Source organism: Odocoileus virginianus, chromosome 5 (assembly GCF_023699985.2).
Source record: "Odocoileus virginianus isolate 20LAN1187 ecotype Illinois chromosome 5, Ovbor_1.2, whole genome shotgun sequence".
Taxonomy (NCBI): Eukaryota; Metazoa; Chordata; class Mammalia; order Artiodactyla; family Cervidae; genus Odocoileus; species Odocoileus virginianus.
The window spans coordinates 65,170,023-65,193,816 of record NC_069678.1 but is presented as its reverse complement, the minus strand read 5'-3'; the positions used below and the strand labels follow the sequence as shown (position 1 = coordinate 65,193,816).

Genomic DNA, 23,794 nt, shown 5'->3' with positions numbered 1-23,794 from the left:
TGTGGCATGACTCTATTTCTGGGAGAGGTTAAGGGCGTACAGTCTGCAATGTGGGAAGAACTGAATAGAATATTTGAGGTAGAAACTAACCATTAATGAGGAGTGTGAATGCCTGGTTCTTTCAGAGAGTGAGTGACTGGCTACACATCAGAGATCTGTGAGTGAAAATTGCCCAGTTTATTATTTATTTTTTTTGCTGACCATTGGAAAAAAACTGCCACCAACAGGAAAAAAAGAACATGTCATAAAACAGTTTAACTTTGTTTATACACAATGGACAGGTTATAGGCAGAAACTGATATGCTTTGGTTAACTATGAATTGTTTAGTGAGAAAAGTTAGTATGTATCTAATTGAATTATTCTGATAAAGTGACTTAGTTTTCAGTTCTGATTCTGAGTTTAACATGGAATCTTTCAGCTTTGACTTCAGCATGTCCTAAATGTCCAACATTAAGTGGACTTAAACATTGCCTGTGGCTTAGGCACATGGCCCTGAAATATCAGGATCATTTTATAATTTATACACATCTGTTTCCAAAATTCCAGGAGTATGGTGTTTTGATGGCAGCCAAAAATACAGTATTTATTTTTTTTTTTTTTAACATCTAAGGGGTTTAGAAAAGGCTTTGCTGTTTGATAGGGATGCAGGCTAGGAGACCTGTCTTGACTCTACACTAGGATGGCAGCAGGTGTGTTTATCTGTAGTTTGAGTGAAGAGCCACTGTTACTCCCTGGCGAGGAGAGTTTGTTTTCTATTTAATCAATACTTCATAAACAGTGAGCTTTGAAGACATGGCCATGGCAACTAGATACAACTTGAGCTTTGCTCTGCTGAGGAAGCAATAGAAATTTAAAGTTGCTCATGTATTCCAATTTTTGAATAACCTCTGAAATCATGACTTCATCTGTAGTTAATAGCATTTAGATTGTTCAGAGTCCCCAGTTTCCTTGAGCTCTGGGGAATTGCTATTGAAGAGTTACCTGCAGTCTAACTGTGATCTGCCCGATTTCACCTGCAATAACAGGCTGACTACCTGTGCTTCCCTTATACAGGATGCCAGCGATCTTTTCTTTCAGTTTTCTAAGATAAAAATATAAGATGTCTTGTTAAACCAAATTTTCAAGACATAAGATATCTTGCTCAATTTAAGAAAGAAACATAGATGTCTTAGGGAGTTACAGTCTTGTGTGCTACTGGGAATCTGCAGAGTCTGTTTCTCAGGGTCCTTAATTGGCCTACATTCTTGAACTAAGGCAGTTAATAAATCTTTTCAATAAGTTTCCTCCACCTAGAAATTTAAATCAAATTAAATTTCTAACTCTGCAGCAGTTTTTCTCAAATATTGCATTAATTGGTAATGGCTAAGGGCATGGGTATTTTTTAAAAACCACAATATTATAATAATTTCCTTCAATCAAATCCCACAGTGAACCAGACATGAAAAATTCATGGCACAAACTCTCTTGATCAATGATGGAGTGGAAGCTGTTAAACATAATAGACTACTGGTTCTCTGGAGTCTGTGCAGCTCTGAGGACGGCAGCACGCTGTGGCATTTTAATGCCTGGCCTCTGACCCATTGTAGGTAGCCTGTCTACCACAAGGTAGACTCAGCTTTACCATGTCTAAACAAGCTTGGAATTCCTTGCTGTAAGCCCTGTTAGTTTCTCTGCCCAGCCAAAGAGGTCAAAATTCTTTGGCCAAAGATTTCCTATGACCATAAAATGAATGAAACATGGGTTCCATTTAGTGTACATGCTACTTCCTGGATGGTCAGTTATACAGTTATTGCATTTCTTCCTTCTGACCTCATATACTCTGAAAGCCCTAGTGCCCTTCCCTAGATATTACTTAACATCATGAAGTTGTGGTAATTATCCAGGTGTGTTCCGTGGACATAGTTTAGCTTTTAATAAATATGAGTCGTAGGATTGGATGGCTAACCAGGTTCTAACCTGAATCCTTACTGAAAGATATTGACCACCATGGTTTTCAAAATGTGCAGGAAGATCTTTTGAGAGAGTAAGAAAAGGACAATAAAACTTTGCTTTTTATTTTTTCCTTGCTCTCATGATGCTTCCATTTTATGTATATTTTAAAACACATATAACATGTAAATATAGTAATATATATTTATAATGATGGTAAGGGGAGTGGTCAATGTATTTTTAACTGATGGGAATGTGTGTTTCAAAAAGTTTGAAGACCACTAATCTATCTTGTTACCAGAATTACCTTTTTAAATAGAAATCTGGACTCAATATTTCCCTACTTAAAAGCCTCTGATTGCTTCCTGCTGCTCACAGGATAAAGAGTAGTCTACTTAGCATTATTTACAAGGACCCTCTCAAAATAGTCTGTCTGAACCAGTGCTTCTCAGACTCAGTGATGAAAGATTAGGGTTCCCCCTCCTAGTCTTTCAAGGACTGACATATTTATGAAATTATTAGAAAAATGAATTGTTAGAAAAAGGAAATTATGAAAATAAACACAATGTAAGTTGTGTTTATTATTACTAAATTTCATAGACCTACATGACTGCCACATTCCATGGTTTCTAAATGCTTAAGTACCAGTTTTGGTGCTTATCTCTGTGGGTGAAGCATCAATCCACAGTCTACATGTGTAGTAACACTGGTCTGAATTACTTTTTTGCCCTTTCTGCTGCCTTTAGAGACCTTATAGTAGTTCATTCAGAGCTAGTTACTAGTTCACTGAGAGTCATGCACTTTTATACCTGTATGTGGTAATTCTCTGATTGGGTCTCTAGACTAGCCGCACTAGGATTACAGGGGAACTTTGTTAGACATGCAGATTCTCAGGACTTGGCTTGGATGTACAGGATCAGACACACTAGGAGTGGGTCCTACGATTTGTGCTTTAGCAATCGCTCAGGGTGATCGTGAGGCTCACTAAAATTTAAGAAGTCCTTAACTCAGGGCACCCTATATGTCATTCAAACTGGAACCCTTCTGAGAGTGAAATGGATTGCTATTAATAAAGATGCTGAGTAATCTGAGACTATTTTAGGCAAATGAGGACAAATGATCACTCTGCTTTTAGACTCCATTCTTTTTCTGAGAGAGGTCTCTCGTGTGTTCTCATTCCAACATTCCCAAACTTCCGTGGGCAGGGCAGTCACTCTCCTTTTATGATTTCTCTGAGCACATGTCCAGTTCAGTTCGGTCACTCAGTCATGTCTGACTCTTTGCCACCCTGTGGACTGCAGCACCCCAGGCTTCCCTGTCCGTCACCATCTCCTGGAGCCCACTCAAACTCATAGCCATCACATCGGTGATGCTATCTGCCATCCAACCATCTTACCCTCTGTTGTCCGCTTCTCCTCCCACCTTCAGTCTTTCCCAGCAACAGGGTCTTTTCCAATGAGTCAGTTCTTTGCATCAGGTGACCAAAGTATTGGAGTTTTCAGCTTCAGCATCAGTCCTTCCAATGAATATTCAGGACTGATTTCCTTTAGTATTGACTGGTTGGATCTCCTTGCAGTCCAAGGGACTCTCAAGAGTCTTCTCCAACACCACAGTTTCAAAGCATCAATTCTTCTGCGCTCAGCTTTCTTTACAGTCCAACTCTCACATCCATACATGACTACTGGAAAAACCATAGCTTTGACTAGACAGACCTTTGTTGGTGAAGTAATGTCTCTGCTTTTTAATATGCTGTATGGGTTTGTCATAGCTTTTCTTCCAAGGAGCAAGTGTCTTAATTTCATGGCTGCAGTCACCATCTACAGGAATTTTGGAACCCCCCAAAAGTGTCTCTCACTGTTTCCATCGTTTCCCCATCTATTTTGCATGCTGTACACTCCCTTGCTATTGCATGTATATGCCTTACAATATAATCATCCTATTGTGTTGTCATTTTCTTGCTATATATCTATCTTGATCTCTCATTAGGCCGTCTTAGCCATTTTGTCCCTTTTACTTTTCAAGTTATAAACATAATACATGCTTTTTAAATAAAAAAAACAGCCCTAGTATTTATAAAGTACAGGTCTAATTTTTTATCTCCCCTTCCTCACTTCTTCCCCTAAGTTATCATTATTATTATATTGACTATCTTTCTAAATCTAGAAAATGATACATACACCAATATATATTATTTTCTTAAAAAGGGGGAAAATAGTTCATATATCCTGAAACTTATTGTTGTTCGATGTGTCTGTTAGATAATGGGGCTTCCAGGTGGTGCAGTGGTAGAGAATCTGCCTGCCAGTGCAGGAGGTGTAAGCTTCGATTCCCTAGGTCGGGAAGATCCCCTGGAGTAGGAAGTAGCAACCTATTCCAGTATCCTTGGCTGGAAAGTTCTGTGGCCAGAAGAGTCTGGCGAGCTACATACAGCTCATGGGGCTGCAGAGTCAGACACGACTGAGTGACTGAACACACATGCATGGATTAGCTGGTGTTCCTGTGTTAACACAAAGGGTTGAATTGCCCTCCTGTAAATGAGAGCTCTTGCCCAGCACCAAACCTTAATCGTGATTCCGAGGTTACAGGCAAGAAAGAGGAACACAGGAACTAGCACAAAATTCCTTTCTGGAGGAACCCCCAGCCAGCAGACACAGCTTCCAAAGAAAGTCACTGTTTCATACTAGGACATATTATCAGCATGCTTAAAATACCTCCTTACACATAGACTGATGTTAAGTTACTCATAAATGTATTTCTAACAGACTTTCAGTATGATTTTTAACAGACTTTTACTGATATTTTTAATGTGTTGAGTAAAATTCAACCTAGGACCATGTTATTTTTTGTTTTGTTTGGGGTTACCAGACCAGTTGTGAAAAACATACACAGAAACATTTTCTTAAAGGAAGCCTCTTCGGTTTGGGGAATCCCAAGATTTATACTGCATTAATTCCCCAAATAGAAAATGTCTTTGTGATTACCTCTCATCTTCCAGCCAGTTATGCTCTATAAATCCATATGTTCTCAGATTATTTACAATAGCAATTAAGACAGCTCAGGTATTTCCTGACATTTTAAAATGAGAAACTGTGTTATCTATTAAAACCTTTTAGCTTGTTTGCACAAAGGAGGCCTGGCATCAATCTGGGAATCCCTCGATGAAGGATTGAGCCACAGGCTTGCTGATAACCATTACCCACTCATTCCTGTTTCAATACATTTCAACCATATTCATTATTTTAATGACTGATTTTGATAGGTTAATTTTTCCAGGAGTTTTATTGTTAAAAGCAATGCAGCAAATGTGCTTGTACATCATCTGTGTGCCTTTTTGCCTCTCTTTTCTTTAGGAGATACACTCAGAAGTTAATATTCTGGGTAGAAGAGAGTATGAATTTAATATATTGATAGATATTGCTCAGTTGCTCTCCTAGAAGATTGTGCAGATTTATTTTCCCACCTGTTTTTCTATGACATCTGGGGTACAAGCTATTATTAGAAAATGCCAATCTAATATAAAAAGTAGCACTTCATAGTTTTAGCTTGCTTTCTTTGATTTAGAGAGGTTGATGTACAGTATTAGTGGCCACAAAGCTGCTCTTGTCCACTCTTGGACTAAGTTCTGCCACAGAAAAGGACAGTGCCATTGTGACTACCCTTCCATTATTCACATTTAGCTGTCAGTGAGTAGTTTTAAGGACTGCATAGTTGAGATGCTGAGCACATCACAAGATTTTTTGTGATGCTCTATTCACATGGAATCCAGTGAATATTTGAATGGAATATAGGAACCTTTTATCAATGCCAAAAGCATCTCTTACTGATTTTTAATATGCTTTCTTGCTTAATGACCTTGAGTTAGAAGATAAAGATTGTGTTCAAAGTGTATTCAGAGATGATGTAAGAATAGTGTGACTGTGTCATGCTCATGTTTCTTAGATGGTTCATTTACAATAGTGTACCACTGTGAAAGTGATACACTTCCATAGTGTATGTGATATGAAAGTATCGTAGTGAAAGTGATCGCTGTGGTTTGTTTTGTTTTGTTTAAGTGACCACTGTGAAAGTGCCATTTTCAACAGAGAAAAGGGTTTGCCAAAATCTTGAGGGTTTTTTTTTTTTGGCTGTGCAGAATCTTTGTTGTTGTGCGGGCTTTTCTCGAGTTGCGGCGAGCGGGGATTCCTCTAGTTGCAGCGGGAGAACTTCTCAGTGTCATGGTTTCTCTGGTTGCGGAGCCCTGGCTCTAGGGCGCAGACTTCAGTGGTCGCTGTCTGTGGGCTCAGTAGTTGCATGGCTCCCGGGCTCCAGAACAGAGGCTTGGTAGTTGTGGTTCATGGGCTCAGCCACTCCAGGGCGTGTGGGATCCTCCTGGCCCAGGGATTGAGTCTGTGTCTCTGCATCCGGAGGTGGACTCTCCACCTTGAGTCACCAGGGAAGTCCTAACTTTTTGAGTTTTGATTACATTTTAGGCTAGTTTGAGCAAATCATTGGAATTAAAGAAACATTATCCATGGACAATGCCAGATTGGGTGATTATCATTTGATGACTAGTTTGGATTTTTTCCCCTAATCTCTCTAATATCTTCTTTATCCGTTATTTGGATGTCCTTTTCCAGCCTAGGATCTCTCTCTCCCTCTCTTTTTAATTAACTTTCTTTAAGTATAACTTACATACAATAAAATATACAAAAATATGTAGGTCAATGAATTATAATAAATGTACACATCGATTTAAGTGATAGTCCTTTCAAAACATAGGACATTATAAAAAAAAAAAGAACATTTCCATCACCCCAAAAAAGCTCCCTCAGATATTTTCCTAGTCAACTCCTTTTCACTGTGCCCAGGCAATCATATTCTCTTTGGTCTGTTTCTTTTCCCTCAACACTGTTTTTGAGATTCATCTTTGTTGTGTGTATCAGTAATGTTTTCCCTTTTTATTTCTGGATATTCTATTTTGTTTACATATCTTAATTGATTTATCTTTTAATCTGTTATTAGACATTTGGGTTTTTCTGATTTGGGGCTTTTATAAAGAAAAATGCTATGTTGCTGTTTTTCGGCCACATCCTACAACTTGTGGGATCTTAGTTTCCTGACCAGGGATTGAACCCTGGCCCTTGGCAGTGAAAACACTGAATCCTAACCACTGGACCACCAAGGAATTCCCTAAACATTTTTGCATAAGTCTTTTGTGGGCATATATTTTCACTTTTGGGTGAGTGTTTAGAAGTGGAAAAGTACTGGGTCATATAGTAAATGTAGTTTTAACTTCCAAAAAACTGTCAAACAGTTATTCAAAGTGTTTGTGCCATTTTACGTTCCTACTAGCAATGTGTCAGAGTCCAGTTACTTCACATTTTTGTCACCACTTACAATACCTGTTTGCTTTCTAGTTTTAGCCATTTTAGTGGCTGTGTATGGCTTTTAATTTGAATTTCTTGAATGAAATCTTTTGATGGAGAATGTTCTTGAGGTTTTCTTTGACTTTTCTCTAGGACTGTAGAATCGTGTACACCAGTTGAAAATAATTTTTCTGTTGTATTTACAATTTTGTTTTAGGTTTCTTTAAAAGTGATTGAAGACAGTAATTCAAAATGCCTGAAAATCCTGCTACAGGTAAACTAGATATATACTTCTTTCACTAAGTTAATTATTCAAAAATGGAATGTAAGATGGGATTTAACTTGTACTCATTATCCTTCTTAAAAAAGATAAACTGCAGGTCCTGCAAGTTCTTGATCGCTTGAAAATGAAATTGCAGGAGAAGGGTGACACTTCGCAGAATGAAAAGCTCTCTCTGTTTTATGAGACACTAAAGAGCCCCCTTTTCAACCAGATACTCACACTTCAACAGTCCATCAAGCAACTGAAGGGGCAAGTAAGTTACCCATCAAGATTTTACCTGTTGCTATTATTCAAACCAACAAAGAAAGATAGAAGGAGACAGATACAGTCTACTCTGAATTCCACAAGGAGACTGTATTGGGACTTGTGTGCAGGTAGCATTGGCATAGATAGTTTAAAAATGTTGATAATAAGTTTTGTGTTTGGCTTATGTATGTAAAGTTCAGATGCTTTGAAAATGCTCAACATTTTCTTCAGAATTACAGGACACATAGCCCCTCTGCTTGGAGTGATGTCAATTAAGAGTTTTACCTACTTTCCTGGTTGTTCTATTTTGGGGTCAGGGATCACAAATTGATTTTAAATCATCTGTTCTAGAAGCTGAGCTTGAATAGTAGCTATCTTATAGATTAAATATGGGCAGAATTTTAAATGTAGTTGAAGATAATATAGCAGAGTTGTTATGTGAAAATTAACAAAATTTGGGGAAAAAATGCTTTTTGCTGATAAACCAAAATGCCTATCCATAAATATTTAGCAAGTGATTTTTCTATAACTAACTAAGGATTAAATTCTGCACATATGTCTTTCTGTGAATTACTTTCCCTAGATCAAAATTTATACCAGAATTTTAGCATTCCCCATACTGAAGCTTCTATATTCTCTGATAATGGAATGAGTACATCACAGCAGTGAATGCTATTGGTGGCAATAGAAGTTGGGAAAGATCACTACAGAACTATCATTCATACTGGACTAAAATTGGACTTAAGCAACTTCTCCATCATAATAACAATGTTTTATGTTTATTTAGTGTGCAGTTATTATGTAAATAATCATATTTTATTCATTCAGCTATAAAATCCATGTGATTTCCCTATCTGTGTTTTCATAGAGTTTTTATGGGTATTGATTTTTTTCTGTGAGTCTTATGACATTTGTTCTTGATATTTCCTTTGTTCCATTGTGTTGGTACTTGTATCAGCCAGTGATATTTTTAAATCAATCAATTAATTAATTTGGTCACACCATGAGGCATGACAGATTTTCATTCCCTGACCAGGGATTGAACCCATGCTCCCTATATCAAGAGTGTAGAGTCTTAATCTTAACCACTGGACCAACAGGGAAGTCCCTTAGCCAATGATATTTTAAAAATTAACCTCTATTTTTCTTTTTCCTTAATTACTGAATCCCCCCACCTTTTTTTTTTCCCCACTAGTGTTTAAGTGGCTCTGCAATACATTTGCTACTAATGGGCAGGTTATTTAATCCCCGTGTGCTTCAGTTTCCATGTTCACAAAATGAAATAAGAGTATCTCTAGGACTATTGTAAAGGTTAAGTGATATACTGTATAAGAGTTTTGGTATAGTACTTTACTTATAGCAAGCACTTAATAAATGCTGAGTTATCTTTGAATATACTACCTGCATATCTTTTGTTTCCCCACATGGAAATGTATGAAAGTGAAAGTTAGTTGCACAGTTGCCTCCAACTCTTTGTGATCCCATGGACTGTAGCCTGCCCTGCTCCTCTGTCCATGGGATTCTCCAGGCAAGAGTACAGGAGTAGGTTGCCATTTCCTTCTCCAGGGGATCTTCCTGACCCAGGGATCAAACCCGAGTCTCCTACACTGGAGGCAGATTCCTTACCAACTGAGCCACTGAAATGTATAGATCAATGCAGAAGGGCTCAGGGTCTTACATGCATGTTTATGTGACTGGACATGTCTGGGTATGTAAAGTTTAATGAGCTATATTACACGCTACGTTAACCTAGATAACAGTAGAAGGCAGGAAATGAGAACAAGTTAAACATTTTGTATAATACTAAATAAAACATTTATAGCCTTATAAACACAGATTCATGTATCTGTATCTTATTTCTTTCACATGTATATATTTAGAATGCCATTATACATGTGAGAGATAAAATATAACATTTAATAAATAGAAATACTTCTTGTCTGTAGGTTTCTGTTGATAATTCTCTCTTTTTTTTCTCCAACAGCTCAGCCATATACCCTCAGATTGTTCAGCCAACTTTGATTTTTCTAGGAAAGGGTTATTGGTGTTCACGGATGGTGCCATTACTAATGGGAATGCCCACAGGTCCTCTAATAACTTGACTGTATCTGGGTTATTTTCTTGGACTCCAAAGTCAGGAAATGAAGATTTTAACTCAGTCATACAACAGATGGCCCAGGTAAAGTTATGTCTTGTCAGGGGACTATTTAACTTTATTTCTCTTGTTGGAAGTTAAAAAAGAGACATACACTCATACTTTTTGCTTCTAAAATGTGTTACTCTGTGTTTTGTTTGCTTGTGTTTTTATATTGTTAGGAAGAGTTGATACTATTTTCTAATCTGTGAGTTGGAAATTTGTTTAAAATTACATGAGGAAAGTATCCACGTGCATGGTGAGGATAGTTTTTAAGACAATGACTCCAGTCTGAGACATCTGTACACTTATAAGGAAAGAGATTCTCACAGTTTTGCTCATAGAAGGAAAAATAATGTCTGCTGAAGTGATATAATTCCTTTGAAATTATTTTTAATTTTATGTCAAAACAGAATCAATGGGAGTTAGAACTAATATAATTTGGAAAATCTAGTATATATAATTTGGAAATCTAGTATATATAATTTATAGTATATATAAAATCCAAATGTAATTTGGAAAATTATAATTCAGAACATCTAGGAAAACATTTGAGAGAGTAATCCCATTTCATCCTTAATATCTATTAAAATCAAGTGAGTGACAGTTGAAGTTTTAGATGTGCTAGTTTCTTTTATTCACCTTGCCTTCTAACAAGTACCCTAAAAAAATGAAACTTGAGTTTGAAAGTTAAAGAGAATCTATTTAAGGTGTGATAGTTAAATAATGTTCTACACCTAATTCCTTTTTTGATCTAATTGCTCTGTCCTCTTAATTTGACTAATAATCATTTTTATGTGATGCTTTTATTAGTTGATTACATTTATGAAGTTCTTATATAATAAATGCAATTATTCACCAAAGCAATAAAATACTTGTTTGTCACAAGTAGCCCCATTTGAATGGTGGCCTTTCTGTAATCTTTTGAATTAACCTAATAAAATATTAATTTATCACATTAGAATTAAAAACAGAACCCTAAAAAATGCAGCTATTCTGATTTAGGTCTAACACTAGAGTATTTTTTGATAAGTCTAGTTTGCTTTTCTTGTTTGAAAATAAGAATATGTTGCTTCAAGAGAATTTAGAGAAATTCATTATAAAAAGTAATTTAGAATTTACTATGGGAAAAGACATTTTTTTCTCAGGAATTTTTGTCTGGCTTGGGATTCATCTCACACTGTGAATGAAGTGTGAAGATATCTCTCCAATTCCGTGAGGTTGCAGAGCAGTGCACATGCCCCCTTATGTTCTACTGAAAATAATCAAGTGAGGATTTCCCGAAATAAATAATTTATTACTGAAATGCTGAGTTTATTTGGTTTCCTAGAAATGACTTAAGAGAAGCTGTTTGGGGGCTATTTACAAAATAGAGATGTTAGTTCCTTAGAATGGGCAGGTTGGTTAAATGTAAACTTAATTGACTTTTTTAAAATCCCCCTTCATTAGGGCCGACAAATCGAATACATAGATATAGAACGGCCCTCAACTGGAGGCCTTGGATTCAGTGTGGTGGCCCTTAGAGGTCAAAATCTGGGAGAAGTCAACATCTTCGTGAAGGAAGTGCAGCCGGGGAGTATAGTTGGCAGGTGAGGAAGTGTGTTCATTTTGCTTTTTGCTAATTTTTTCCTCACAATTCTGAAAAACATTAAGGAGAGTAAGAAACTGGTCATACCAGAACAGTTAACAATAGCAGCTAAAGCTTTCCTCTTATGCATTTTTCAGACCTTTTGCAGATATTCTCACATATACTTGTGGCATCAGTCTAGCTAGTAGTATCATTATTCCATTTTATAGATGTGAATGTTTAGAGAAGTTCAGTGGTTTCCCTATAGTCACAGAGCTATTAATGCTGGAACTATGATGTGATTCTCAGACTGTCTGATGGCAAAGCTCATGTTCTTTCCATTCCATCACACTCTCTCACAACTAAATGTGATACAGCAATGGTTTGACCAGTAAGATGGGCATATTGAAATTTACATTCTACATATTACATTATTTATTAAACTTGAGATTGTAACAACTTTTTTATTGGTCATAACATGCTGTTTATTTCACTTATTGTCAACAAAAATCCCTCTGAAGTCTATGTGATTCCCTCTCTGCACTTGTGCCTGAGTTTTATCTTTTTAAGGATTATATGCAAGACTTGTATTTTGTCTCTACTTGATTTCAGCTCTTTAGTTTATTCTTATTTAAAAAGCACACTATTCATTATATTATTACTTTTTAAAAAGATATATTAGTGTTATTATTGCCTGTTAGAAAGCTAGCAGCAGTAGCATAACTATTACAGAAAACTCTGTCAATAATATATTTTTGAATTTATGTTATCTACATATTGGGGATCAGTTCTAATCTCAACTGAAAATTCAGAAATGATGGATTTTTATGACCTTTCTACCTTTATTCTTCAATCTAATGGAGCATTTCCTAAAGTTTGTTCTGAGGAGTTATAGCAGTAGTCAGCTATATATTTATTTTATAATATGCATTTATTTTCATCTGGCTTCTTTTATTCAATATTACGTTTGTGAAATTCATCAACATGCTTGATGGTAGCACTGTTCATTCATTTTCATTGTTGTATAGTATTCAACTATACAAATATACCACGATATATTAATCCATTACACTTAAAGAATTTTTTAAATTTGTTTTCCATTGTGCTGGGTCTTTGTTACTGTGTCTGGGCTTTCTCTAGTTGTGGCGATCAGGGGCCACTCTTTGTTGGGGTGCATGGACTTCTCATTGTGGTGGCTTCTCTCGTTGCAGAGCATGGGCTCTGGAGCTCACTGGCCCAGTAGTCGTGGTGCACAGGCTTAGTTGCCCCAACATGTGGGGTTTTTCTAGACCAGGGAGCGAACCTGTGTTCCCTGCATTGGCAGGTGGATTCTTCACCATTGGACCACCAGTGATGTCCAGTAGTCAGTTATATTTGAGAAACTCAACCCTGTGTTTGGAGATTAGATATACATACTTAGGATAATCATATAATTCATTGTCCAAGTTGGGACATTTTGGAGAGTTAGAGGCTCTGCCATTAATATGACACTGAGACAGCAGGTATAATTAGGACTCTTCTGGCAAAGCTAGGCAATCCAGGGTAAACTGGACTTAGAGTCACTTGACAGTAGCTTCTTTAAGGCTATGAAGTCCCTTGTCAAAAAGCCTACTTAACTTTGATTGGCTCAGATTTTCTTTTTAATTTTTTTTGACTTAAGGATTATTATTGGGATAGCATTCACATAATGTAAGCATCACCCTTTTGGCGTATATAATTCAGTAGTTTTAGTGTATTTTCAATGTTGTTAACCATTTTGTGGTCCATTCTTACGTCTCAATTACTCTGTACTAATTGGTCTGTAAGTACAGTTTGAGGTGAGCACTTCTGAAAAGAGTAGTTTCATATTTGAGTGTGTAAAGACTTGTCACTACAGCTAAGTAGTCGGGGGGCTTCCTGGAAGCAGTGGTGCTTAAAGGAAATGTGAGAGGCAACGGTGGAGTCTCCAGAGGTGCCAGGCAGAAGGTGCGGGGAGAGGAACAGACACTTTACCTGTAGTCCTGAGAAGAGGTGGAACACAGCTCATGTCTTAAGAGTGTGTCTGGTGTTTATCTGATGTGGGAGTTTAGTGCAAGGCAGTACAAGCAGTCACCAGAGAGAGGTAGAGGCCAGCCATGCAGGACCTTCTGGATCATTTTAAATGGTCTTTCTTTCTTCTGAGGATTCTCCACATAGAGCTGTGTTGTATCAGGAACGTACTGAACATCCTTTGGCTCTTGAAGTCACAGAAATCCATTATTTCTGAATGTTGCAGTAGACAGAAATGAATTGGTCTCACCTTGAATGCAAAGTGTGAATTCATTTGTGTATATAGTATGAGGGAGTTAAATTGTAAATAACAGTAGGAGTAAAATGAGTTCAGCTTTAGAATGCATCAAAATAATATTTTCCAGAAGACTTCTGCAGTTTATTTTGGGTTAAGTTTATATTCCCTAGGCATATACTGACTGGAAAGAAATGAGATGTCTTGGAAGTCTACTGGGTAGAGGAAAAGGTAGATTAAAATAGAACTGATTTCCAGAAAATAGAAAATTTGAGTGTGAGTAAATTAAGGACCAACTTATTACAAAATGAGTTATTAATATATCAGGGCCAAAAAGATTCAAGAGCAACAAAAAGATTCAAGAGCAACTCATTCATTTGGGATTAAGAAATGTCCCTTAATGAATAAGCTGTGAGTAGGAATTTAGGTGAAGAAGTTAGAGGAAGGAGGATGTGGGAGATAGGAAAATGGAAGGTGATTCCTGGATATTGTCCTGGGGTGGTCATATTTAAAAATAAATGCTCCTTAAAAAAAAAAAAAAAGATTTCTTCAGGACTAGGGAGGAATTCACAAGCAACATTTTCATATATGCTAAAATATATATATATATATTTCAAAATTATGAAAATCATTTTGAAAGTAATACATGGCTATAATATAAAATATATATTAACTCCTCCTCCTACATACCAGAAACCTCTTGGACTTTGACTACCCTAAGACAACTGTAGGAAACACACTGGAATGTTTTTTTTGCTGCACCATGTCACTTGCATGATGTTAGTTTCCCAACTAGAAATTGAACCCAGGGCGCAGCAGTGAAAAGTGCTGATTCCTAATCACTGGACTGTCAAGAAATTCACTAGAACATTTTCTTTTTATAAAGACAAGGTCTTAAAGTATGTACAATTTTATATCATATTCTTATTCTCTAATATAACATAAGCCTTTCCTAATAGTAATAAAAGGATATATATAAGCAACATTTTTAATGCAATATGACCTATTGTAAGAGCCACCCACAATTTTGGCATCAGAAATTGAAATACCCAATTTGTTAGTTCCAAAGGAGAGTATAAAACATATGAGTCCCTCTTATCAGAAAACTTAAAATGTAGTAGGGGAGGATGTAGGTAGCTCTGTGGACAGCATACTTAGTAAAGATGAAAGCTCAGTGAGTGGTAAGCAAATAGCTTAGAGTGTCATGATAATGAGACGAGTGATGAAGAGACAGGAGACAGAGCCAATGACACTTCCTTGCAACGTGGAGGGTGGATTGAATTTGGCTGAGTGGAGTGGAAGAGCATTAGAGATAGAGAAAACCATTTACACAAAAGCAGGAAATACCAGACATGTTTGAGAGGGAAAGAGTAGATCAGGATAGTTGGAAAAGGGGTTTATATAGAAAGGAAGCCAAGTTGGAAGAGTACTTTGGGGCCAAATGTAGTGGCCTTTGAATACCAGTCAAGTTTACATTGTGTCCTAGAGGTCAGGAGCTACCGAATTCTGGTCCTTGATGAAGTTTTGCTGAATCTGCTGCTGTGACCTGAGAAAAGCATAAGTGTGATATAATGGAATTTTCATAATTCTAAATTTATGAATTATACTTCTCTGTTCCGAGATAAATCCCTTCTCAGAGAGATTTTTACTTTTGAAGGTTAAAGAAGTTCTTTTATGAAACAGTCATGACAAAATTCTTTCCTTTGACTCTCCTTATTGGCCAACAACCATAGACAGTCATTATATACTTTTGAGATGAGGAATACCAACACAGTTCAGTTCAGTTCAGTTCAGTCACTCAGTCGTGTCCAACTCTTTGTGATCCCATGGACTGCAGCATGCCAGGCCTCCCTGTCCATCACCAACTCCCAGAATTTACTCAAACTCATATCCATCGAGTCGGTGATGTCATCCAACCATCTCATAATCTGTCGTCCCCTTCTCCTCCTGCCTTCAATCTTTCCCAGTGCCAGGGTCTTTTCAAATGAGTCAGCTCTTCACATCAGGTGGCCAGCATTTTGGAGTTTCAGCTTCAACATCAGTCCTTCCAATGAATACTCAGGACTAATTTCCTTGAGGATTGACTGGTTGGATCTCTGCAGATTCAGCACAGGAGAGCCTAGAAAAATAAACCTTGAGGTATTTTGCAAGTCAGACTTTAGGTATTAGATAAGGATCTCAGTTAGATGGTTGACATTGAGAATAGCAAGGAGAGATGGGTGGATACAAGAGAGATAAAGATAAGAAGGAACTGTGGAGGAGGAGGAGGGGTGTTTAGGAGATAATGAAGTCATATATAGTAAACCAGAGTAAATCCTACTCTTGGTATGCACTTTAAGAAGTTACAGAGTATGGTTTACAGTCAGAATCTTTAGATAAGATGCTAAACTCCCTTTCTTAAATGTAAAATTTAACTAAGTACTTTAAAAGGTGATTGTGAAAAATAAAGTAGATAATGCCTGTAAAGCATTTAGCAGAACTTCTGGCTCCTAATAAGTGCTCAATAAATATTAACTATATTGAGCATTTCTGGAGGAGGGCATGGCAAGCCAGTTCAGTATTATTAGATACTTGAATATTCAGGACTGATTTCCTTTAAGATGGACTGGTTGGATCACCTTGCTCTCCAAGGTACTCTCAAGAGTCTTCTCCAACACCACAGTTCAAAAGCATCAATTCTTCGGTGCTCAGCTTTCTTTATAGTCCCACTCACATCCATAAATGACTACTGGAAGAACCGTAGCTTTGACTAGATGAACCTTTGTTGGCAAAGTAATGTCTCTGCTTTTTAATATGCTGTCTAGGTTGGTCATAGCTTTTCTTCCAAGGAGCAACTGTCTTTAAATTTCATGGATGTGGTCACCATCTGCAGTGATTTTGGAGCCCAAGAAAATAAAGTTTCTCACTGTTTCCATTGTTTCCCAATCTGTTTGCCATGAAGTGATGGGACTGGATGCCATGATCATAGTTTTCTGAATGCTGAGTTTTTAGCCAACTTTTTTGCTCTCCTCTTTCACTTTCATCAAGAGGCTCTTTAATTCTTCACTTTCTGCCATAAGGGTGGTATCATCTGCATATCTGAGGTTATTGATATTTCTCCCTGCAATCTTGATTCCAGCTTGTGCTTCATCCAGCCCAGCATTTCTCATGATGTACTTTATATATAAGTTAAATAAGCAGGGTGACAATATACAGCCTTGACATACTCCTTTCCTGATTTGAAACCAGTCTGTTGTTCCATGTCCAGTTCTAACTGTTGCTTCTTGACCTGCATACAGATTTCTCAGGGGGAAGGTCAGGTGGTCTGGTATTCCCATCTCTTGAAGAATTTTTCACAGTTTGTTGTGATCCACACAGTCAAAGGCTTTAGCGTATTCAATAAAGGAGAAGTAGATGTTTTTCTGGAACTCTCTTGCTTTTTCGATGATCCAGTGGATGTTGGTAATTTGATCTCTGGTTCTTCTGCCTTTTCTAAATCCAGCTTGAACATCTGGAAGTTCACAGTTCATGTACTGTTGAAGCCTGGCTTGGAGAATTTTGAATATTCCTTTGCTAACGTGTGAGATGTGTACAATTGTGTTGCAGTTTGAACATTCTTGGACTTTGTCTTTCTTTGGGATTGGAATGAAAACTGACCTTTTCCAGTCCTGTGGCCTGGAATTTTGCTGAATTTTCCAAATCTGCTGGCCTTTTTTTTTTTTTTTTTTAGTTTTATTTATTTATTTATTTTTCCCATTTATTTTTTATTAGTTGGAGGCTAATTACTTTACAATATGTAGTGGTTTTTGCCATACATTGACATGAATCAGCCATGGATTTACATGTGTTCCCCATCCCAAACCCTCTCCCACCTCGCTCCCCATCCCGTCCCTCTGGGTCGTTCCAGTGCACCAGCCCCGAGCACTTGTCTCATGCATCCAACCTGGACTGGCGATCTGTTTCACACTTGATAATATACATGTTTCGATGCTTTTCTCTCAGATCACCCCACCCTCTCCTTCTCCCATAGAGTCCAAAAGTCTGTTCTGTACATCTGTGTCTCTTTTTCTGTCTTGTATATAGGGTTACCATCTTTCTAAATTCCATATATATGTGTTAGTATACTGTATTGGTGTTTATCTTTCTGGCTTACTTCACTCTCTATAATGGACTCCAGTTTTATCCATCTCATTAGAACTGATTCAAATGTATTCTTTTTAACAGCTGAGTAATATTCCATTGTGTATATGCACCACAGCTTCCTTATCCATTAGTCTGCTGATGGGCAGACGAATCTGGTTGCTTCCATGTCCTGGAAATTATAAACCAGATCTGAAAGAGACACGTGCACCCCAGTGTTCATTGCAGCACTGCTGGCATATTGAGTGCAGCATTTTCACAGCATCATCTTTTAGGATATGAAGTAGCTCAACTGAAATTCCATCATCTCCACTAGCTTTGTTCATAGTGATGCTTCCTACATGGTCCACCAGAGAAGGGAATGGCAAACCACTTTAGTATTCTTTCCTTGAGGACATATGTATACCCATGGCTGATTCATGTTGATGTATGGCAGAAACCAATTAAAATAATTAAAAAATATTAACTATAATGGCACTTTTTTTCCTTTAGATTTTGCTAATTTCTTTTTAAAAATATCCCCTTTTCCTTGGTTAGCAAGTGGGGATTGGTGATGGAAAGGAGATAAGGGCTCAGATACAGATTTGGAAATAATCTCTCTTGCTTTTCAAGGAGAGTTTGGCTTCTATTGACAAATGTTGGAGAAGTAAGGGACAATGGAGACGGGGTGAATCTGCTAGAGTGGAGGTTGTTGGTGACCATATAGCCCTATGTGGTACATGTAGACGTCAGATTGGAAGGAGTTCAGGGGTACGGGGTGGTGCCACAATGAGGACAATGCCTATACTTGCAAAACTTTAGCACTGGGGCCCTATACATTGTTTTTGTTTATTTTCGAGCCAAATGGCTTTTAAAATGGTGTGGTGTGTAGGGATGCACTACTTAATTGGTTAATTAGCTAATAAGTGCTTTGATGAAAAGCACTCAGAAGAGCTCTGTTACATTATGCAATTAAATATTTCAATAATTGTATTAACTGAAGTAGTACCATAAGGTATAAACTACTTGAATAATACATTTTGAAAATCAGGCTATTTGGATGGGAGGGGAGTTTGGGGGAGAATAGACACATGTATATGTATGGCTGAGTCACTTTTCTGTCCACTTGAAACTATCACAACATTGTTAATCAACTATAGTCCAATATAAAATAGAAAGTTAGAAAAATCTGGCTGTTATATGACTTAATATTTTCTTCTGTCATCAAGGGATCAAAGGTTAAGGGAAAATGATCAAATATTGGCTATTAATCACACGCCACTGGATCAGAACATTTCCCCCCAGCAAGCAATTGCATTGTTACAAGAAACCACTGGATCTTTGTGTCTAGTCGTGGCCAGGGAGCCAGTCCACACAAAAAGCAGCATTTCTACCAGCCTACCTGATGCAAATCTGCCTGACACAGTGAGTTGCAAATTTGGAAAAATCCTTAATTTTGAATGATACCTTTGTTTTTAATAAGTGTAAAGATATTTAGAAGATGTCATTTTACTTGTCATAGTTCAAGAAAGATTACATCTCCAAAGACAGCATTAGCATGTTAAACAAGATAGTTCATGAAGAGTTTTTGTTGTGTTTTTCAGTGTCCTCTGATTCTCCTTGTTTAAGGTTATTATTTAATGTAGGGGTTAATTTATAGTATTGGGTGTAATTTGTTTGGTAATGGAAAGAGTTCCTTGGTCATGTAACCACTTAACTAATTAATCTGGGAGTTTTAATTAGAGATTTACTATGAGTATCTTAAGATTTGGTTATTTGTTTTAAAAATATTATTTTTATAAATTGGGTTTTTTATGCCTAGATTATGGATATTGCAAAATTACAGAAGTTTTCTTTTTTTTTGCATGTAAGGATGTGTATAGAACAATTTAAAAGAATAAAAGTTAAAAAAGAATAAAAGGTTACATTCCCTTGGGACTCTTTAAACTTGCTTTGTAACATTTCATAGATTTTGACCTGCATCTTCAGAACACAATCTAATAAATCTTATTTTCTTATAACACTAAGTGCTGGCTGATTTATTTAATTTTCATTCAGTAGGAAAAAGAAAAAATAGACTTTATGGGTACAGTGCAAGGTCACAACACTAATGTACAGACATTTTCCCTATTGTAATCAGTAATATTTATAAAACACAATTTACATAATAAATGGAATGAACAAAGTGGTAAGTTGCTTAGCACAGTGGTTAAAAATAAGGAGTCTGGAGTCAGGCTAAAGTGGGTTCAAGTCCAGCTCTTACTTCATAACTGAGTCTTACTGGGCAGATGCTTTGAGTTCTCCACACCTCAGTTTCATCATCTGTTGCTTGAAAGTAACAAAGTGTCTAGTTCACAGAGATGTCCTGAGGATTAAATGAGACTGCATTAAATGCGAGGCTTAAATAAGAATGCATGTGAAGAGCTAAGCACAGTGCATGGGGCAGAATATTAACTGCTGTCCCTAATTCAGGCATTTTTAGCAAACATTTTTGCTTCCTGGATACTAGATATTGTTCCAGGTGTGAATCTATTAGATATTCCTGATAACTCTGGTTATTTTTAACATTTTGTAATAACTTTCCAAATTAGTATAATAGAAAAACTAAGTATGTGTTGCAATTCATGGGCTCACAAAGAGTTGGACACGACTGAGCGACTGAACTGAACTGAACTGAAGTATGTCCTAATGTCTTGAGGGGTAGACTTTTGCCCTGCAGGTGGATTTTGTGGATTTAATGTATACTTCTGATGGAGCCTGCTGTTAGAGGAAAAATGCTTATGTCTTTTGGTCTGATTTGTATAATCCTTTTGCCAATATCTTCAGTTGGGTCTACATTTCTTCTCCTTCAGAGTCTCTTCAATCATTCTGGTCACTCTGTCCTTCTCACCATCTTATGCTTCACACTGCTGCCAGATTAATCTTTCTAAACCACTGTTTTGCTCCTGTTTTTTTCGTCTTCTAAAACCTTCAGTTATTCTCCTTATCTAAGCCTAGCTTTGCTCTTAAATTTCCCTTTTGCTTAAATGTATTTTTTCTCTGTAGAGCAGTTCAAATGCTGCCTTTTCCTTGAAAGTGTTAGTCACTCAGTCATGTCCAACTCCTTGCTACTGCATGGACTATAGCCCGCCAGGCTCCTCTGGTCATGGAGTTCTCCAGGCAAGAATACTGGAGTGGGTTGCCTTTTTTCCTTGAAGTCTTTCATAATTTTTCATTGGATTTGACCTCTTGTCTATACAGCTCTCCCATCTTATAATATTTTATACTTCTCTTTTAATTCAGATAAACACATTTATTGGTTCCAGGTGATTGGCACTGTGCTAGGTATCAGACATAGACAGGGGAAAGAGGCAATGTGTTTCTGTCCGCTTGGAGCTATAGTGTCTTATGATCCAATATTCTGTCTTTTATTTTAATTGCTTATGTTTTAGTTTACCTCTCCACCAGATTATAAAATCCTTAAGAGGATCTCTGATCCTATAGAATTCATCTCTGAGTTGCTAGAAAGTTGACTAGATTAATTACATGAATGAATATTAATTTTTTGTGTGTGTATCTGTTACTCTAATAATTACTGTATTGGTAAGCAATGAATGTATGTGTTTTTACTACCACTTTGGTTTTTGCTTGCTATTACTTTGTAGATTCGTTGGGGCCATATTGAAGATGTTGAGCTCATTAATGATGGCTCTGGATTAGGTTTTGGAATTGTTGGGGGAAAATCAAGTGGTGTCGTTGTAAGAACTATAGTTCCTGGAGGATTAGCAGATCGAGTAAGTTGACCTTCTTTGATTTCATTTTGGTTTTATACAATTTAAATTGTATGGCTTAAAATGTAATTATGTAACATGGGTTACTAGAATTATGATTCTGTGACCAGAACTTAAGGATAGCTAGAAATGTTTTTTTCTATAAGTGTTAATGTGTACTCACTCTGTTTTATTTTAAAAAGCTCCTAAATCAGTATTTTTGGGTGTGTGTGTATGTTTTTTTCTTTTTTTTGCACTGTGATTGATAGTCATCTTGACTCTATCAAAAGACAATATTTTTTACTGAAATGAATCATGAATGGATATTGCATTCTGAGTATCCATGTTATTTTCTCCCTGTGTATCTTTCAAGGGTGTAAATGTTAAGATCAGATAGTACAAAGATTACAAACTTTTATCCCAATGTTGCATGAGATACATTTCACTAGAATTATAATTTTTTGACATTATAAATAAAAATACTACCCTTCATGATTTAGCAGTGTTTAAACTGAAAGTGGGCCATTTTAAAATTTATCAACTATTTCTGCTTAGTTTTCCATTGAAGAAAATGTTAAGTACTACATTGAATTTTTAAAAGCACTTTAGAAATTTGAAGCTACTTAATAATGAGTTCATGTTACATAGACTGTCCATGATAATCAGTATGACATATAAATTGTATGGGTTAACGTCTTTGTTGTTTTGCTGTTTGGTCGATAAGTTGTATCCAACTCTTTTGTGACACTGTGAACTGGAGCCTGCCAGGCTCCTCTGTCCATAGGATTTACGTCTGCTGCTGCTGCTGCTGAGTCGCTTCAGTCGTGTCCGACTCTGTGCGACCCCATAGACGGCAGCCCACCAGGCTCCCCCATCCCTGGGATTCTCCAGGCAAGAACACTGGAGTGGGTTGCTAGTTACATATAAGTTTATCCCTTCATATAAAGTATTAATAAAAATATATAAACATAAAAGTATCAGTTAATGTGAACATACAGAGTATTAGTAAAAAACATGTAAAGTATCAATAAAAATGAACTTCCTGTGGACATATAGCTTTGAGGCAAACTTCTCAGCTCCCTATTTCTAGTCGAGATTGTTTCTCCTTATACAAACTGTGGAGCTACTAATATTCCTGTTATTCTTTCAGCAGCTAAGTTTATTTATTTAGCATAATGGCTTTCAGAGTTTTGTCTGTGGGCCCTGAGGATCCCTGAGTTTCTTGCAGGGGGTTTATAAGATCAAGATGACTTACATGATAATACTAAGATGTATTAGCCTTTTCACTGTGTTGACATTTGCACTGATGATGAACAAGCAGTGGTAGACCAGGCCTGCTGTTGCCTTTGTACGTATTAGAGCAACGGCACCCAGCTCTACTAGGAGTCATTGCTTTCTTCTTTACCATGTGCTTGCAACAACAACAAAAATGGCAGTTTCACTTAAAAAAGTGCAATAAAAACTAATTTAAGTAAAGTCTGACCTTTAAGTGCATGTCTTTTTAATACTGTGTTACAGAATGGAGTATACCATATAGCACTTCTGCCGTATATTGAAGTATGGTGTTTGTCTTGAGGAAAAACATTTGTGAGACAAACTGGCCACTTCTTAGTATGGAACAGCATTTTAATTTTTAAAATTTATTTGATTTTTTAATTCTTTGCCTTTATTCACAAAATTTTTTTGAGATATATTATTTTAATTTTAGGTGTACAGAATAATGATGTGATACTTCTGTATATTATGGAATGATCACCACACTCAGTCTAATTAACATCCATTACCACATAGTTACAATTTTTTTTCTTGTGAAAAGAGCTTTTAACAGCTACTCTCTTAGCAGCTTTCCGGTATACAATACAGTATTTTCACCTATAGTCACCGTGCTGTGGTTTACATCCCTATGGTTTACTTATTTTATAGCTGAAATTTTGTTTCTTTTAATCTTCTTCATCCATTTTGCCCACCTTGCACCCTGCCTCCCCAGCAGCTGCCAATCTAGAATGTCATTTTTATTTTTGAAAGAATAACTGATAGAAAAATTATTATTCAGGCTTGGCTGTCTGGTAGACGTTTCCTTGAATGAAGTAAGCCTGTTACCTAAAGGAAAATAGCTAACAGGATTTGTTACTGATGATAATTTGAGTTTTTTAGCAGAAATTAGAATTTTGGAAAATAT

General features: G+C 36.7%; 1 protein-coding gene across 8 annotated transcripts in view; it reads left to right on the top strand.

Annotated features, from left to right (window-relative positions):
* The window catches only part of PATJ (PATJ crumbs cell polarity complex component), a 368,893-nt gene that overhangs the window by 5,519 nt on the left and 339,580 nt on the right, over positions 1-23,794 (top strand). For all 8 annotated transcript variants that reach the window (XM_070468065.1, XM_070468067.1, XM_070468062.1 and 5 more), the window contains exons 2-7: positions 7,493-7,549; positions 7,645-7,811; positions 9,789-9,983; positions 11,388-11,527; positions 19,096-19,291; positions 21,511-21,639. In XM_070468065.1, the coding sequence (XP_070324166.1) occupies positions 7,528-7,549; positions 7,645-7,811; positions 9,789-9,983; positions 11,388-11,527; positions 19,096-19,291; positions 21,511-21,639 (849 nt within the window). In that variant the 5' untranslated portion in view covers positions 7,493-7,527. The remainder of the gene's footprint in view (positions 1-7,492; positions 7,550-7,644; positions 7,812-9,788; positions 9,984-11,387; positions 11,528-19,095; positions 19,292-21,510; positions 21,640-23,794) is intronic.